Source organism: Diospyros lotus, chromosome 8 (genome assembly GCF_014633365.1).
Source record: "Diospyros lotus cultivar Yz01 chromosome 8, ASM1463336v1, whole genome shotgun sequence".
Classification (NCBI taxonomy): domain Eukaryota; kingdom Viridiplantae; phylum Streptophyta; class Magnoliopsida; order Ericales; family Ebenaceae; genus Diospyros; species Diospyros lotus.
This window is the reverse complement of record NC_068345.1, coordinates 4970769-4989925: the sequence shown is the minus strand read 5'-3', so window position 1 is coordinate 4989925 and position 19157 is coordinate 4970769. Positions and strand designations below refer to the sequence as shown.

The 19157-nt window shown below is 45.6% G+C and overlaps 1 protein-coding gene across 1 annotated transcript in view; it reads right to left on the bottom strand.

Moving 5' to 3' along the window:
* Window positions 1–1921: 1921 nt before the first annotated feature.
* The window catches only part of LOC127807735 (uncharacterized), a 73959-nt gene continuing 56723 nt past the window's right edge, over window positions 1922–19157 (bottom strand). Inside the window, exons 3-10 of the mRNA XM_052345790.1 lie at window positions 15620–16835; window positions 15501–15525; window positions 13245–14016; window positions 12423–13159; window positions 11729–12337; window positions 3477–4401; window positions 3208–3378; window positions 1922–3135 (exon numbers count right to left, since the gene is read on the bottom strand). Of these exons, the coding sequence (XP_052201750.1) occupies window positions 1922–3135; window positions 3208–3378; window positions 3477–4401; window positions 11729–12337; window positions 12423–13159; window positions 13245–14016; window positions 15501–15525; window positions 15620–16835 (5669 nt within the window). The remainder of the gene's footprint in view (window positions 3136–3207; window positions 3379–3476; window positions 4402–11728; window positions 12338–12422; window positions 13160–13244; window positions 14017–15500; window positions 15526–15619; window positions 16836–19157) is intronic.

Sequence of the window (19157 nt, the reverse complement as noted above, 5' to 3'; positions counted from 1 at the left end):
ATTGAATAAAAATACGACTTTTGCTTTGATATTTTTTCATTCCCTTTTCTTTTTTTCTTCATAAAATACCAACAAATGGTATCAGAGCCCCTTTTTCTTGAGGGACCTGTGAGTTGAGAGAAACAAAAAATCATATTCACAAACACTCAAACTCAAGCCAACAATCTGCAAAGATGGAAGCAGAATCAAGTCACGGAATGCCGGCAACACCGATATTTGGTGGCGACAACTATCAAGTATGGGTTATTAAAATGAAAGTCCATCTCAAGGCAGTAGATCTTTGGGAAGCAGTTGAAGAAGATTACGTAGTCGCTGATTTGCCGGCCAATCCAACTGTGAACCAAATAAAGATTCACAAGGAGAGGAAGACAAGGAAGGCTAAAGCCATGGCCTACTTGTATGCTGCAATTTCTCCCAATATTTTCACAAAAATCATGAACCTGTCTTCAGCAAAAGCCATTTGGGATCATCTTAAAGAAGAATACCAAGGCAATGAACGAGTGAAGAATATGCAAGTGTTAAACTTGATCAGAGAGTTTGAAATGTAAAGAATGAAGGAGTCAGAAACTGTGAAGGAGTACACTGACATGTTGCTTAGCCTTACTAACAAAGTGAGGTTGTTAGGTAAGGATTTTCCTGATCAAAGAATCATTGAAAAAATACTCGTTACACTTCCAGAGAGGTATGAAGTCACTATCTCTTCTTTAGAAAATGCAAAAGATCTGTCAAGCATTTCATTGGCAGAGTTACTTAATGCTTTACAGGCTCAAGAACAAAGAAGGCTTGTGAGAATAGGAGGAGCCGTCGAAGGAGCTTTCCAAGCACAAACAAGGCCCACCGGTGAAAAAAAGGTTTGGAATCACAACAAGAAGCTTGCAAATGCTGGAAACAACAATAGTGAAAATTATCCACCTTGCCCTTACTGCAAAAAAACCAATCATCCACAACACAAGTGTTGGTGGAGGCCCGATGTAAAGTGCAACAAATGTGGTCAATTAGGTCACATCACAATTGTGTGCAGATCACAACAAGAAGGCGAAGCTAGAGCTGTTGCTGACCAACATGAGGAGGAGGAGTTATTTTAACTCTAGTCAAAAAATCATATCCATGCCTATGCCAAAAAAAAAAAATGCCTATACCAAAAAAAAAAAAAAAAAATGCCTATGCCCCAAAACCCATAATCATACCTATGCCTCATAACTATAAAATCATAAAATCCCCATATGCTATATCCAAGTCATGCCAAAATTAAAATGCTTTGCATTTGCAGCCTCAAAGTCAAGGAGGAGTGTTGAATTTTGACTTAGTAGCTGCTAATGTAGTTTGAAAAAGTCAAAATAAAATAGGATTATCCATAACAAATAAATTAGCAAATATTTGATATTGTTTGTTAGTTGTTTTGGATAGATATTATGCCATATTATTCTCCTTTTTATGCTCATTTCAATTTATATTTTAGTTGTATAAATTGGAGTCTACGATTGAATAAAAATACGACTTTTGCTTTGATATTTTTTCATTCCCTTTTCTTTTTTTCTTCATAAAATACCAACATTTTCGATATAAATCAGTTCCAATGAAGTTTCTTGATAAATGTTTGTAGTGAGAGGACTATCCGGCCATTGTCTGTTCACTTTCCAACTGTTCCCTGCCTAAAACCTGATTATTTTGGATGGTTTAGGACTCAAGCCCGCATCTTAGCTTAATTACTGAGTAATAACGCAAGCAATATGCTTGTGCAGACTTACCTCCTTTGACCTTGGCCTGCTTTTACTTGATTATTTTGGATGGTTTAGATGCTTGATAAATAAACCTCATACTTGTAGAAGTTGAGTTTTATTTCAATTGATGAAGAACAAGCTTCTCAAGATTTTAATAAAGTGAAATAATGGAATACAAAAATATTTCTACCTAGTATTGACTATCTTCCATCATCTAGTGGCACTATGATTTGGTCCCTAGTGCCGTTGTAAGCAGAGGTACTACAACTAAAGTTGATACCCAGAGCACCATAGTCAACTTCTGACAGTATATTTTGGTTAAGCAACTGATCGGTCTCTTCAGGGTACAAATCTACATCTTCCCACGGATGATGCTTTATCATCCTCAGACTGTCCAGCTCCATAGCTAATTCTTTCATAGTAGGCCTTTCTTCTGCTTTTACTCTCAGGCACCTCTTTGCAAGATTGGCTACTTCATTAATTTGTCCCAAGCACGTTTCGTTCACCATTCTGTGGTCAAGAATGTCATGAAGACGATCCTCTTTCATCGCAGAAATGAAATACATTGCCAGGTTTCTGTCTTTCTCGGGTCTGTCAAAAGAAAGTGCCTTCTTCCCGGTTATTAGCTCTGCAAGGACGACGCCAAAGCTGTAAACGTCACTCTTCTCTGTCAACTGGCTTGAATGGAAATATTCAGGGTCTAAGTATCCAAATGTTCCCTGTACCAATGTGGCCAGTTGAGTGTGATCTAGTGGAACCAGTCTTGAAGCACCAAAATCGGAAACTTTTGCAGTGTAATTGTCATCTAGAAGGATATTCGTACTTTTAATGTCCCTGTGAATTATTGGCGTAGAAGTAGCAGAGTGCAAGTACGCAAGAGCTCCTGCAGTTTCAGCTGCTATCTTTAGACGCATTTCCCAAGTAAGCAGCGATGCACGGTTTTCTTGGTGAATATGATCCGAGATTGTTCCATTCGTGATGAATTCATAAACCAGCAAGGGGACTTCTGTTTCTAAGCAACAGCCTAAAAGCTTTACCACATTCCTATGGTTGATTTGTGCAAGGACAATCAACTCATTAATGAACTGCTCAATCTGGTTCTGATCACTTATTTTTGATTTCTTAATGGCAACCACTCTTTTATCCGGCAAAACTCCTCTATAAACGGTTCCAAACCCTCCTTGACCAATGACTCCACTTTCATCATAGTTGTTGGTAGCCTTCTTGAGATCTTCTTCAGTAAAGATTCGGGCTGTTTCAACCGATCTTTCATGTTTGGAAAGCTGTTTTCGCAACATGAAGCCGCCATTTTGCTGGAAGAACTTTTCTCGGAGTTTTATGAGCTTTCTTCTCCTCAGCATCCAATATATCCAAGTAATTCCCAGAAATAAAACTAGAAGGCTTGTGCTTAAACCTGCAGAGAAATCACCTTTTAACCAAAAGGATCTTAGCTGTCAAATCATGTTAATGGAATGAGGATACTAACCCAAACCAGTAGAAAGCAAGGTAGATCCCTTGAGCTGACCCTTGAGCTGGCAACCTGTTCCATTTCTCATTCCATCACCTTCGTATCCCTTTGGGCAAGAACATTCGAAACTCCCTGGCAAATTTTTGCATGTTCCATTGCAGGGGTTCAAGACTTCGCATTCATTGATATCTTTATCAAAAGAAACAGATTAATTGGTAAGTAGGAAAGAAGAGCAGTGTAATCAGAAAGAGGATCAGCAAACAATGGTTGAAACCATATATTAGTACCTTCGCAGCCATCAAGAAGGTAAGGATTTCCTTGATAGCCTGAAGTGCAGTTGCAAAGATAGCCAGGTCCATTGCTTGAATTGTTGCATTGGCTATACAAGGCTTTACAAGCATAGTTTGACGTGTTTTTCTGAGCTTCTTCACAAGTTTCATTCCCCACTGCCCAGTCGAGCACGACAGGGACGGTTCTGTTGCCTTGAAAATCCTTAAGATCTGTAATCGAGAAGCTGAAAGCCTCTTCCTCGACTACAAAAGCATAGCCACAAGGGTTGAAATCCAACACCTTGGAATGGTTGTACAAGCTTGTTACGCCTGCTAAAAAGTCATTTGCTCCCGGTGGAATGGCAACCTGGCAACATCCATTGCCATTGCATGATCCATTGGCCACTCTCTCAAGGTCACCACAGATGGACAAGCAGCCTGTAGTGTAATTCAGGCCTATGCTGCCCGTCACTAATGCAAGCGTGTCGCAGCCAACAGCTGTGAACTTGTTTCGGGCATTGGAGATGAAAAATTTTGACAGGGCGAGGCTTGTGGTATTGTCATCATTAACCTGTGAGCCAGACTTGTTGTAGCAGTCACGTGCAACAGAGACCGAGACACGGATTAGGCCGTCAAGTGATATGTTGAGCACTTGACGAGTACTTTTTCTCAAGAATGGTTTTGAGTTATTGCAGGTGATGAGGAAAGAATCATCAAGGTAGCAACCAGGGGTGGTGCCAAATGGGAAGGGGATGCTGAGGTTGCCACAGCTGCTGGAGCAGCCGGGCTTCGCCTGAGAAGCTGCCAGAGATGGAGCTAGTATTGCTGCAGCCACTGTGAGTAGCAGGAACTTACTACGTAAATCCATGGATTCCTTCATCTCTAGCTTGTTTATTTCCCTTAAGAAGGATTGGGAATTTTCTTCTTCTGAGTTGAATTTAATCTATGTTGGAGAAAAACAAATTTGACATTTCGGCATTACGATCCTGAAATGTTCTTAGCTGTTTTTGGAGACAATCACAAAGTTACAGGAAATGCTACATTGGGCAAACGTTGATGTATCCAAAGTCAATTCTGTAAAATGATTATCTCAATGTCCGACGACAACTCAGAGGTGAATGATAACGAGTGAAAAGGTCATCAGCTAGTTGATAAATCGCTTGTCCACGTCTGTCACTTCTGGACATTCGTAATGACAGCCATATAGCTCCAAGCCCCGGCAAGATGGTCAGCTAGTACAACAATGTTTCTTAGTAGAACTGCCTTTGAGAGCCCAATATATTGGGTGATATAGAACTATGTTAGGCAACCATTAACAGCCAAACCCCTAAGAATTAAGATCTGGGTAATTATGATACTAAAACCATCAATATCAGCTGATTTTTGTATTCTGCTGGGACTGGATTGCACACTTAGAAAAAATAATAATGATGAGTTTTATCCTCAAGAGTTGTCAGTGCTAAAATATGTTATTATCTTTAAAATAAGGCAGCTAGCTCAAGACACCAATTTTCTGATATCCCCAACCAGTACATTAAGTGACCCCAACTTGGTTTGTGCTGTTCCCAGGCCAGCAAGACACAATCTCACCAAGACTGGTGATGAGGAGAACGCCCTCGGTCCCATAATTACGCCAAGACGAATACCTAACAGCGGTCAAAAGATACACAGCAGACAAGCATTGCCACGTCAATCAGATAAGCACTCAATAGAGAAACCCCCGAGATCTCAGGAACAGGCTATCCCACCGAAGATCACGGAGGCAACAGTTATCCCGAACTCCTCGGAGGCGGAGGCTATCGCGAAACCCTTATCGGGAAAGTCCCGAAGAAGGCGGGAGGAAGATCCCGAAGATCCCTCATGATTCCTATCCCGAGAAAAGGTAAGCGAAGAAGGTGGGGGATTCTCCTTATTTTTTCCATCAATTAACATAGTTTAAAAGGGACAAGGAACCCTAGATCAAAGGACTAACTTAATCATCGGAGATTGACCGGGGGAGCAAGCCCCGTCTCCATTGCAGGTACATTCAGAAAGGCAAGAAGGGAACGTGCGGCTACCACTTCCGAAAATCCTTCATCAATTGGCGCCCACCGTGGGGCCGACATTCTTCTCTTCTGTCTTTCCAGTGCAGCCGACAATCTTCTCAACCGTGAATGGCGACCAGAAGACAGCCGTCTAGGGCCGTGGGGAGCAACCCCGTTCCGGAACCGAGTCAGCAGAACCCTCCCCGAAGCCCGCCGGGGAGGGCTCGGAGTCCGGAGGGCCCTCCGCCTCCTCCTGATCGGATAGCACTTCTGGAGGGTCAAGTACAACGATTGACGGAGTTACTCATGGGTTTTCTAGATGGCCAGCATCAGCAAGCCCAGCACTCTCGGGCGGAGGAAAGGCGCGAGCCCCCAAGAGAAGAGGAATCTTATCGACAAGACGAGAATCCGCAGAGGCCAGGGCCAGATGACGGCGAGGCGGCCGAGTCTCTTGACTTGTCGTTTGTGCAGCAGCGGCAGGAAAGAAGATTGCGGCAGTTGGAGGAGGAGATAGCCGCCCTAAAGCCAAGGACCGGAGAGGCTCAGGGACCAAGGATAAATCAGCCCCTTGGCCCAGAGATCATGGCGGCCATACCACCAGAACGTCTCCGCATCCCGGCCATTAAGCCCTATGCAGGGACCACCGACCCGATGGATCACCTGGATCTTTTTACCTCGCATATGATGGTACAGGACGCCTCAGACGCGATGTGGTGTAGAGTTTTCTTGGCCACTCTGGAGGGGCACGCACGGGCGTGGTACTCAAACCTGGCTCATCATTCCATCATAAGTTTTGCGCAACTCCGGAGCAGCTTTCTGGCGCACTTTGCACCTCTCCGAAGACACCGAAGGTCCACAATGGCCTTGGTGAGTATGAAGCAGAACCAAGGAGAGCCCTTGAAGGATTTCGTTTCACGATTTAATATGGAAGCCCTGAGCATCGAGAACTTTGACCACAATGTTGCTATGGTGGCATTCCAGAACGCCCTGAGGCCCGGCCCTTTCGCCCAATCATTAGCCAAAACGCCTCCCAGCGCGTTCACGGACATATTGGGCCGGGCCACGAAGTACATAAATGCCGAAGAGGTCATGCAGGCTAAGAGGGCGGAGCATGTGGAGAAGAAGGATAAAAAGAAGCATCCCGAGGAAAGGAGGAGTGACGACCGAAGAGAAAAGCATCGCCCTCGGTGGGATTCGGCGGGTTTCACTCCTCTGAACGCCCCGAGGGCAGAAATCCTGGCTACTATTGAGGGAAAAGATTACTTGAAAAAGCCTCGACCGATGAAGGCACCATCTGACAAAAGGAACAGAGGTAAATATTGCCGATTCCACCGAGATCATGGTCATGACACGGAAGAGTGTCACCAATTAAAGGAGGAGATTCAGGAACTTATCAATCGGGGTTTCCTGAGGAGCTACGTGGCAAAAACAGGTGATTCTCAGGGGAGAAAGGATCGACGGTCGCGATCAAGAAGCCCCCCCAAGAAAGACCGCGCGGAGGATCGAAATCGGGCCCAGCGGGAGAGATCACATCGAAGAGAAGATGATCATCCTCAGCCTCCGATATTCCACACACTCGCGGCGGGGGAGGTCCCAGTCATGAAGGACGAAAAAAGTAATGCGACCCGGCTGAAAAGATCGAGGAACGTGGATCCAATCTCTTTTTCAGATAACGACCTCCCGGGGTACCCGACTCAAAATGACCCACTGGTGATAACAGCTGAACTCGGGAAGTGGGAACTTCGGCGGATCCTTGTGGATCCAGGAAGCTCTTCAGAAATCTTGTACCGGCAAGCCTTCTTAGGCATGGGGTATGAAATGACACAGCTAAGGGCAGCGAGGGTCCCTTTGGTGGGATTTGATGGTGAAGCCGTATATTCAGAAGGGATTATTCAACTCCCGTTGACGGTAGGGAGAGGTTCCCGAACTTCTCGTGTTATGCTAGATATCCTGGTAGCAGACGTGCCTTCGGCTTACAACATGATTCTGGGAAGATCGGGTCTCAATGCCCTTCGAGCCATCCCAAGCACGTATCATATGATGATGAAGTTTCCCACGGATAGGGGGACGGGCGAAGTGCGGGGAGATTTGCGCTTAGCCCGTGAATGTTACATGGCCTCTATAGGCATGGCGAAGAGTAAAGAAACAGGGTTGCAGAAGGATGCTGACCCCCCGAAGGAGGTCAGTTTTCTACTAGAAGGACCTGAAGATCCCAAAACAGCGGAGCCGGTGGATGAATTGGAAGAAGTACCTCTGGAAGAAAATTGCCCAAGTCGATGTGTAAGAGTGAGTATGGAGTTAAAAGATCCGCTAAGGAGTCAAATAATATCACTCCTTAGACAGTATGCAGATATCTTCGCGTGGACAGCCCGAGATATGCCAGGAGTAAATCCAGAAGTAATGACACACAGGCTGGGGGTCCGATCAGGTTTTCAGCCTGTCAGACAGAAAAAACGAAGCTTCGCCCCCGATAGGGCAAGGGCGATCGAGGAGGAGATCGCAAAGTTAGCAGCTGCGCGCCACATTCGGGAGGTGGATTATCCAGATTGGCTAGCGAATGTTGTGCTGGTTCCCAAAGGGCAGAGCAAGTGGAGGCTTTGCATCGATTTCACCGATCTTAACAAAGCCTGCCCAAAAGATAGCTACCCACTCCCGAGGATTGACGCCCTAATTGATGGGACTGCTGGATGTTCGCTCATGAGTTTCCTAGATGCTTTTCAGGGATATCACCAGATTCCATTGCACCCGGAGGACCAGGAGAAAACGGCATTCATCACCAACAAGGCAACCTACTGCTACACCGTAATGCCTTTCGGATTAAAGAACGCAGGAGCCACTTACCAGCGCCTGGTAAATAAGCTTTTTCACCAACAACTCGGGAGAAATATGGAGGCTTACGTCGACGACATGCTGGTAAAAAGTATGGTAGCCGAATGTCATCCGGAGGATCTGGAGGAATGCTTCAAAACCCTTCGTAAGTTCCATATGAAACTTAATCCTGTCAAATGTGCTTTCGGCGTTTCGGCAGGAAAGTTCCTAGGCTACATAGTACACCACCGAGGGATCGAGGTAAACCCTGCGAAGGTCAAAGCTATCATGGATATGCCGGCCCCTAGGAATGTGAAAGAGGTACAGAGCCTTACGGGTAGGATGACAGCCCTTGGCAGATTCCTTTCTCGCTTGGCAGAAAAAGGCCTTCCTTTCTACAAGGTCTTATCGAAAGCAAATAACTTCGAATGGAATTCTGAATGCCAGCGAGCTTTCGAAAAGCTTAAGGAGCACCTAGCCACGCCTCCGGTTCTTACCAAACCGAAGCCCGGAGAACCATTATACATATATCTGGCGGTGGCCAATGAGGCTGTAAGTTCGGTATTGATTCGAGAAGAAAACAGGATCCAGAGGCCCGTTTATTATGCGAGTAAACGATTATCGGGAGCCGAGGTTCGGTATCTTCCTATGGAAAAACTGGCGTTCGCCTTAATAACATCGGCGAGGAAACTCCGACCCTACTTTCAAGCTCATACGATTATAGTGCTTACTAACCAACCCTTGAAGCAGGTTCTTAGCAAGCCGGAGCTTTCAGGCCGGATGTTGAGGTGGGCAGTAGAGCTCACCGCCTTTGACATTGAGTATAGGCCGCGACCGGCCATTAAGGCGCAGTCGCTAGCAGACTTCATCGCCGAAGGGATAGGAGCTCCCGAAGGTCCCGAGGAAAGCCAGAAACCATGGTCAGTGGCGGTAGACGGAAGCTCGACCTCGGGCGGGGGTGGAGCAGGATTAATGATAAAGAGTCCCGAAGGGCAAATATGGCCCTATGCATTGCATTTTGAATTCCGAGCATCTAACAACGAAGCAGAATATGAGGCCTTATTAGCTGGGCTGAGGTTGGCTGAACAATTGGGAGCTCAAAACGTTGAGGTGAGTTCAGATTCTAACTTAGTGGTGCAGCAGGTGAATGGAGAATATGAAGCCCGAGAAAGTCACATGGCGCAATACTTGACCCTAGCCAAAGAGCTGATGGCGCGTTTCCAACACGTAAAGGTGGAATACGTCACTCGAGCCATGAATACAGAGGCGGACTTGCTGTCCCGAATCGCCTCTTCCTCTTTCCCTACAAGCTCTCGGGAAATTCGGATCGAATCTCTTCCGCAAAAGAGTATCGAAGAAGCCGCAGTCCAATTTTGTATCGATGACGAGCCCAGTTGGATGGACCCCATGTTGTCATATTTAAGAGAGGAAAAGCTCCCCGAAGACGACTCGGAGGCACGGGAGGTCAAACGAAAAGCCCGAAATTTCGTGTTAGTCGGGGGGGAATTATACAGAAGGTCTTTTTCACAACCGCTGCTCAAGTGTATCCGACCTCGCGAAGCAGACTACATCCTACGGGAGATTCACGAAGGAATATGTGGAAGCCACATCGGGGCTCGGGCGCTTAGTCAAAAGGCCCTGCGGCAGGGGTATTATTGGCCAACGATGGTGCGAGATTCCGAGCAGCTAGTTAGAACTTGCGACCGGTGCCAGAAAACGTCTAACTTGGTCCATGTGCCGGCAGTCGCGCTAACTCATCTCGCCACACCATGCCCCTTTGCCCAATGGGGTATAGACATCCTGGGACCTTTTCCCCCAGCAGCTGGACAGGTCAAGTATATCATGGCTGCTATCGATTACTTCACAAAGTGGGTTGAAGCTGAAGCAGTGGCCTCTATTACTTCTCGGCGGGTGAAACAATTCCTATGGAAGCACGTAGTCTGTCGCTTCGGAGTTCCTCGGGTGCTAATCTCAGACAACGGCACTCAATTTTCTGACCGGTCCGTTCGGGAATGGTGCCAGGAGTTGGGAATCAAGCAGCAATTCACCTCGGTAGCTCACCCCCAAGCTAATGGCCAAATCGAACTCGCTAACAGAACTATGTTGCGGGGTTTAAAAACAAGAGTAGATAAAGCGAAAGGTAGTTGGGTAGAAGAACTGCCGAGCATTCTGTGGTCTTACCGAACTACGGCGAAGGTCTCCACGGGAGAGACTCCTTTCAGTCTATGCTACGGCTCGGAAGCATTAATCCCAGTTGAAATTGGAGTACCTACGCTACGAGTAGAGCTATTCGACCCTGAATCCAATGAGCAGAGTTTGAGGGACAACCTAGATTTCCTTGATGAATTTCGTGACCAGGCGAAGATTCGACAAGCTGCTTATAATCAGCGCATAGAGAGATACTACAATCGACGAGTAAGAGCACGAAACTTTCTACCAGGAGATTTGGTACTAAGGCGAGCAGACATTCAGGGAGCCCGAGAAACAGATAAGTTAACACCAAATTGGGAAGGTCCTTACAAAGTAACAGAAGTCCTCAGCCCGGGGGCATACAAACTACAGACCCTCGAAGGGGCACCGGTGAAAAACGCATGGAACGTGCAGAACTTGAGGAAGTTCTATCAGTGATAGCTCTTTATTATATTCATATGATCTGTTAGTAATAATTCTACATTATATGTCTTGGCATCTTTTCTTTTTATGGCTTTGCGTATGCTATCCAGGAATAAATTCATTTTTCTCCTATGCGTAAAAACTCATCATTTCCAAAGACCTGGGACGGCACATCAGCGCGAAGGGAAAGAATCGACATACCTTCAACGGGGCTAGACCCCTCAACTATAACAAAGGATCAAATATGATCCTCGGGGGGCCCGAACCCCCGACAAAAACAAAGGATCAAATATGATCCTCGGGGGGCCCGAACCCCCGACAAAAACAAAGGATCAAATATGATCCTCGGGGGGCCCGAACCCCCGACAAAAACAAAGGATCAAATATGATCCCGACAAAAACAAAGGATCAAATATGATCCTCGGGGGGCCCGAACCCCCGACAAAAACAAAGGATCAAATATGATCCCGACAAAAACAAAGGATCAAATATGATCCTAGGAGGCCCGAACCTCCGGCAAAAGCAAAAGATCAGATGTGATCCTTGGAGGGTCCCGAATCCTCGAAAGGCTTAAGACTGCGAGGATCAGGCGCGATCCTTGGGGGGCCGGAGCCGAACCCTTTTGAGCAAGCGACGAAGACCAAGTCTTGCGATGAGCAGGAAGGGTAAAAGAAAAAAAAAAGGAAGAATCAAGCCTGATCCCAAGCGGCCTTCTTTTTCTTGTTTTTCAAAAGAAAATTGTGTGAAAAATCTAAACACTTTTATTATTACGACAACAGGTTTTAATACAAATGACTACTCTAAAGAAGACAAGGCGGCGACAACATCAAAGGGGATGGAGTCAACATCCAAGTTCGGGAAGCGCTCTTTGACGAGTTTTCTCATATGCTCAAACCCACCCCGAAGAACTCCTTCTAACTCCGCGGCATAAGCTTCAGAGCTTCGGAAATCCTCTCGACCATTCTGAAAAGCCACTTGGGCATCCTTGAGGGCAGATTGAAGTTGGGCATGAGCGGTACGAAGGTCTTCTTTGCACCGGGAATAAGACTCCAATGCTTCGACCTGCCCCTTCTTGGCCTCCTTCAGCTCTAGAGTGAGTCTTTTTATATCCTCCTGAAGCTGGCGATTAACAACCTTAGTGGAATCCAGCTCCTCCCCAAGTCGGGAATTGGCCTGATTAGCCTCAAGCATATTCTTCTGGACCAACTCCAAATCCTCCCGAGCTTGAGCTTCGGCTTCGTTGGCAAGTCGGGCATCTTCTTGCGCCAGCTCCACAGACTTGGTTAAAATATGAACCCGGTGCTCGAGACCCGACAATTGGGAAGAAAGAGATTCCAACCCTCGAAGCCTTTCCACTTCAGACTCCAGGGAGGTGATCCGAGTTTGAAGTTCGGACTCTCGTCGAGAGACCAGACCTTGGAACTCCGTAAGGTTCTGAGGAAGTAAAAACAGAGTATAGATCAAGACCTACTCGCACAGAAAAAGCGAAAAGTCAAAAGAAGAAGGAATACGGTCGCACCCTTAGAATTTCAGCGCAATAGTCGATTTCGTTCGGAGTTCGTAGAGTCTCCGGTAAGACTAAAGCCGTTGAAGGGGCATTGGTGGCTTCAGGAGCCGAAGGCTCGGAGGGAGCAGCAGCTGGGGAAGTGGCTTCCATCCTGCGACGCTTCGTCCGGCGCGCTAAAATCTCCTTCGCCGACAACACCGAAGCCTCCTCCAGCGAAGCCTCTCCCGTCAGCTCCGAACGCCCCGCTGGTGCCAATGGCGTTAAAATTCGTTTAAAAATCGAACTGATAGGGATGCTGGGAGGCGTAGCACTGGACTCCGTACCTGCCATGGTTTGCCTTTTCTGGGCCTCCGCGCGAGCTACAGCAAGCACCTGAGCGATGGTCGCCGAATCGCCTTCGGGAGAGATCGGCAAGCGCGCAGGCATGGTGGAGGCTTCTCGCCGCGCGGTCGGAGAGCCTCTGGTTTGAGAAAGGAGAAGCGGGGAAGATGGGTCCCCCGAACCCCCAGCAATGTTCCCCTTGGAAGCCTCTTGGAAGGTCCCGGGGTCTTCCTCCACCGCCCTTCGCGACCTGGACGGTAATGAGTTCTTCTTGTTACTCTTCTTGCTCTTTGGAATTCGCTCGGAAGGCGCAGTCCTCTCCAACACCCTCTGGTTGCCGGAAGGTGCCGAAGGGCCTTTACTCCCAGGGAAGTCCAATATCATTCCTTTAGTGACAGCAGAATAAGATATTTCCCAGACCTCTTCATCTAAGAAAGAGATAACAACGAAAATCAAATACAGACAAAGGAAAAAGAGAGAGTAAAAGAAAAGGATGAAGGAAAAAGAGCTCACAGTTCTCGCCGTCCAGACCCGCTTGGGAAAGGCCGGGATTGGAGAGCCATCCTTCTTCCCAGTTCCGACTGTTCTTCATAAGTCGGCAGGCGAAATCTTCAATGGTCTCGACACTCGGACGCTTGTGCTTAGTGTCCAGAGTCCACTCGTTACTGACAGACCAGATCTCTTGAGGAGAGCCGGATGGCCTGGGGCGGACGAAGACAAAACGCTCCTTCCAATCATCAGAATCTTTCGACCCGCCGGATTGCATGAGAGTCGAAGCAGAGATCTCAAGATTAGAGTATCCCTTGCAGGCGAGAAGACGGCTATCTTTTACGATCCGAGGGGAGATGGAGATCCACCCTCCGGGGTCGCGGTTGGTCGTGAAGAAATAGTCGAAGAGGTCTCCAGTTGGCTCAATTTTGCCGGAATGACAAATAAGGAGGAACCCCATCAGGTATCGCCATCCGAAGGGAGACAGTTGGGCGGGAGCGATAGTAAGATGTTGAAGTAAGGTCATCACTCTTCTCCGGGGAGGGAGCCGAAAGCCCCTGTCAAAAGCACACTTATAAATGCACAGGCGGCCGGCGACGGGATGACATGCCCGTAGATGACTGTTGAACTCTACCTCCCACTCTTCGGGGACGTTGTACTTTTCTCTAAACTGTTGACATTCCGCTTGGCTCATCCATTGACATGGAATCGACGCAGCAGGATGTTTTTCCCACTCAATAAGCTCTGCACCAGCGGGATTAAACCTCCCAGAACCGATTATCGCCATGGCAAAAAGCTAGAAGAAAGAGAGGCGAAAGAGGAGGAAAATGCTTGCGGACACAAGAAAAGCTAAAACTGAAGGAAAGTCGCACGGAAAGAGAAGTAAAGGGACTGAAGGGTTCCCATTTTAAAAGACCAAACTGCGGGGACAAGAAACCAAAGGACGAGCAATAATGAGCATTGATCACCCCGCACTGACAGAGCTCGAAAGACGAAAAGGCCTCGGACAGCGCATAGGGAAGGGATACCGCCGTCAAAACCGATTGATTTTCACGTCTGTCAGACGCGCAAAAAAAAAAAAGGGGGAGTTAAAGTGAAGAACCTCAGAGGCCTTACTACTCCTCGGGCCCTTCAAGCCGAAGAGCTCAAGGAGCAGGGGGGCAAGTGATGAGGAGAACGCCCTCGGTCCCATAATTACGCCAAGACGAATACCTAACAGCGGTCAAAAGATACACAGCAGACAAGCATTGCCACGTCAATCAGATAAGCACTCAATAGAGAAACCCCCGAGATCTCAGGAACAGGCTATCCCACCGAAGATCACGGAGGCAACAGTTATCCCGAACTCCTCGGAGGCGGAGGCTATCGCGAAACCCTTATCGGGAAAGTCCCGAAGAAGGCGGGAGGAAGATCCCGAAGATCCCTCATGATTCCTATCCCGAGAAAAGGTAAGCGAAGAAGGTGGGGGATTCTCCTTATTTTTTCCATCAATTAACATAGTTTAAAAGGGACAAGGAACCCTAGATCAAAGGACTAACTTAATCATCGGAGATTGACCGGGGGAGCAAGCCCCGTCTCCATTGCAGGTACATTCAGAAAGGCAAGAAGGGAACGTGCGGCTACCACTTCCGAAAATCCTTCATCAACTGGCATTTCAAGTTCCTTGTTTCTATCGTATTGTATCACAGGCGACATGCCCAGTTTCAGTGCAACACCAGCCCCAAATGTTGCGTGGTTAACATCAATTATATAAGTTGAAGCAATGACCCAAATTACTAACTAATAGGCCTGCCCTTTGAATGAGTTCCCAGTTTCCGATATAGAAGGGAAAACTAACAAAGAACGGGACATCTTTGTTCTTAACAGTAGTTCTAATTGGAGTTCTGCACCAGTGCTGTTCCCTGAATGAAATATGAGTTTGCATCGGTTCTTATCAAATTCATTGTTATTTGAAGTATTCAGAGAATCCCTCGAGCTATAATGATAAAGATAAGAGAAAAATATGGTCTTCGGATTTGGAACATCACTTGACAGCATTCAGGCTTATAAATCAGTTGCTAGTGAAGTTTATTGACAGCATTCATTTTCCAACTGTTCCTTGGCTGAAACCTGATCATTTTGGATGCTTTAGAACTCAAGCCTGCGTCTTAGCTTAATCACCGAGTAATAATGCAAGAAATATGCTCGTGCAGCTTTATCTTTCCTTTGGCCTTAATTAGCCTGCTTTTATTGGTAATTCTGAAAAAAAATTATGGTAGTCTGAATGTTTGATAAATAAACCTCAAACTTGCAGTAGTAACTGAAGCTGCATTCAACCAATAAATAACAGTAATATATTTTCACAAAATGAAATAAATGGAATGTCAAAATAATTCTCTTCAAAACTTACACAGCATGACTATCTTCCACCATCTAGTGGCACCACCATTTGATCCCTCGTGCTGTCGTAACCAGCATAGGTGCTAACACTAAAGTTGCTGCCCGAAGCACCATAGTGGCCATCTGAAGGTATGCTTTGCTTAAGGAGCTGCTCGGACTCTTCAGGGTACAAATCTACATCTTCCCACGGATGGTGTTTCATCATCCTCAGACTGTCTATCTCCATAGCTACTTCTTTCATAGTTGGCCTTTCTTCTGCTTTTACTCTCAGGCACCCCTTTGCTAACTTGGCCACTTCCTTAATCTGTCCCAAGTGCTTCTCGTTCACCATTTTGTGGTCAAGAATGTCATGAAGACGATCCTCTTTCATCGCAGAAATGAAATACATCGACAGGTTTCTGTCCTTCTCGGGTCTGTCAAAAGAAAGTGCCTTCTTCCCAGTTATCAGCTCTGCAAGGACGACGCCAAAGCTGTAAACGTCACTCTTCTCTGTCAACTGGCTTGAATGGAAATATTCAGGGTCTATGTATCCAAATGTCCCCTGTACCAATGTGGCCAGTTGAGTGTGATCCAGTGGGACTAGTCTTGAAGCTCCAAAATCGGTAACCTTTGCAGTGTAATTGTCATCTACAAGGATGTTCGTACTTTTAATGTCCCTATGAATTATTGGCGTTGAAGTAGCAGAGTGCAAGTACGCAAGAGCTCCTGCAGTTTCGGCTGCTATCTTTAGGCGCATTTCCCATGTAAGCAACGATGAACGGTTTTCTTGGTGAATATGATCCGATAGTGTTCCATTCGTGATGAATTCATAAACCAGCAAGGGGACTTCTGTTTCTAAGCAGCAGCCTAAAAGATTTACCACATTCCTATGGTTGATTTGTGCAAGGACAATCACCTCATTAACGAACTGCTCAATCTGGTTCTGATCACTTATTTTTGATTTCTTAATGGCAACCACTCTTTTATCCGGCAAAACTCCTCTATAAACGGTTCCAAACCCTCCTTGACCAATGACTCCACTTTCATCATAGTTGTTGGTAGCCTTCTTGAGATCTTCTTCAGTAAAGATTCGGGCTGTTTCAACCGACCTTTCATGTTTGGAGAGTTGCTGCTGCAACATAAAGCCGCCATTTTGCCGGAAGAACTTCTCTCGGAGCTTCAAGAACTTTCTTCTCCTCAGCATCCAATAAACCCAAGTACTTCCCAGAAATAAAACCAGAAGTCCCGTGCTTAAACCTGCATACAAATGTCATGTTAACCAAAATCATCTTAGTTTGTCGAATCGTATTGATAGAACAAGGATACTAACCCAAACCGGTAGCAAGCAGGGTAGATCCCCTGTTCAGACCCTTTTTCCCGCAACTTGTTCCATTTTTCATTCCTTCGTATCCCTTTGGGCAAGAACATTCGAAACTCCCTGGCAAATTTGTGCATGTTCCATTGCAGGGGTTCAAGGGTTCGCATTCATTGATATCTTTTTCAAAAGAAACAGATTAATTGGTAAGTAGGAAAGAAGAGCAGTGTAATCAGAAAGAAGATCAGCAAAAAATGGTTGAAACCATATATTAGTACCTTCGCAGCCATCAAGAAGGTAAGCATTCCCTTGATAGCCTGAAGCGCAGTTGCAAAGATAGCCAGGTCCATTGCTTGAATTGTGGCATTGGCTATGCAAGGCTTTACAAGCATAGCTGGAAGAGTTCTTCTGAGCTTCTTCACAAGTTTCATTCCCCACTACCCAGTCGAGCACGACAGGGACGGTCGTTATGCCCCGTAAATCCTTAAGATCTGCAATCGAGAAGTTGAAAGCCTCTGCCTCGACCACAAAAGCATAGCTACAAGGGTTGAAACCCAACACCAAGGAATGGTTGTTATAGCTTGTTACGTCTACTGAAAAGTCCTTTGCTCCCGGTGGAATGGCAACCTGGCAACATCCAATGCCATTGCATGATCCATTGGCTACTGTCTTGAGGTCACCACAGAAGGACAGGCAGCCTGTCATGTAATTCAGGCTTTTCATTCCTCGCACCCCTGCATACGTGTCGCAGCCAACAGCCGTGAACTTGTTTAGCGTGCTGGAGATTAAGAACTTGGACAGGGTGAACTTTTTGGTTGTGCGGTTGGCTCGGCCAGACTCGTTGTAGCAGTCACGAGAAACATTGGCCAGGACACGTATTAGGCCATCGTGCGATATGTTGAGCACTTGCAAGTTGCCTTTTCTCAAGAATGGCTTAGACTTGCTGCAGTTGATGAAAAAAGAATCATCAAGGTAGCATTCAGGGGTGGTGCCAAATGGGAAGGGGATGCTGAGGTTGCCACAGCTGCCGGAGCAGCCTTTCTTCGGCTGAGAAGCTGCCGGGGATGGAGCTAGTGTTGCTGCAGCCAAAGCCAATGTTAGTAGCAGGATCTTGCTATGCAAATCCATGGATTTAATCTCTTCTAAAAAGGCTTTGGAATTTGCAGCTGCTTCTGATGAGTGGAATTAATAAGCTATTTATATTGAAGAGAAACAATTTCACAAAGATTGCTTGTTAATTTGGGGCTTATTTAGTTATCCTAATTAAACCATGGCTGCACGGATTATTTCAACCCTTCTAGCCTTTGAAAATGTCCAATTGGTCTGACTGACCATTCCATCCATGTTGGTTGAAAATGGAATCCTCTCAAGTGTAGAAAGAGGTTCTCGGTTTGCTGTGTTTAAAAAGGCTGCTAAATTATTTGATCCATAGAACTATTGGACAAGGGCGAGAAATTATTGGCTCCCTCTTCTTTCACATGTTGGAAAACTAAACGTTTGAAAGCTTCAAACCCACGAGTCTATGTTTCAAAGTACACTAACAAATAAGCACTTCCAAGACATCTTATAGTTGACAATTGCAATGGACAGAAAAAAAAAATTGCAAATTTGGTAGAGTGATAACGGTTTTCATTATTTTAAAAATTAAAAATTAAAAATAATTTAAAAACAATATAAAAAAACGCAACCTAACGTTTGAAAGGTTCAAACCCACGAGTCAATGTGCAATGGATAATAAAAGACTTACACTAACAAACAAGCACTTCAAGACTTCTGTGGACAATTTGCAATGGATAATAAAAGATGATGGGCCATGGACAAAGAAAAATTGCAAATTTGGTAGAGAGATATTCTTACAGACATATAAAATGTATGCTATTGAGATGATATATATGAATATAATAGCAATCATTCATGCATCTTTGCAGCTTTCCGTCATCAATCATTCATGCATATTTGCAGCTTTCTAGTAGTTTATTATTATTATTATTATTAAGTATATATATGAATATAATAGCAAGTTGCAGCCCCACTCTCCATCCAACGCCAGCCCAAAATCTCTCTCTTCCATTTCCAAATTATTTTAAGACTAAATTTAAATCGTTTTAACTTTAAAAATCGCTGTCTGGATCCATTTTTAATTTTTTTAAAATTAATCATGAAAATTTTAGAGACTAGCTGGGCAAATTTTAAATTTAAAGGGTATCTAAGTCAAATGACCAAAATTTAAAAGATACATGGTTTATTTACCCTTATTTTAATTA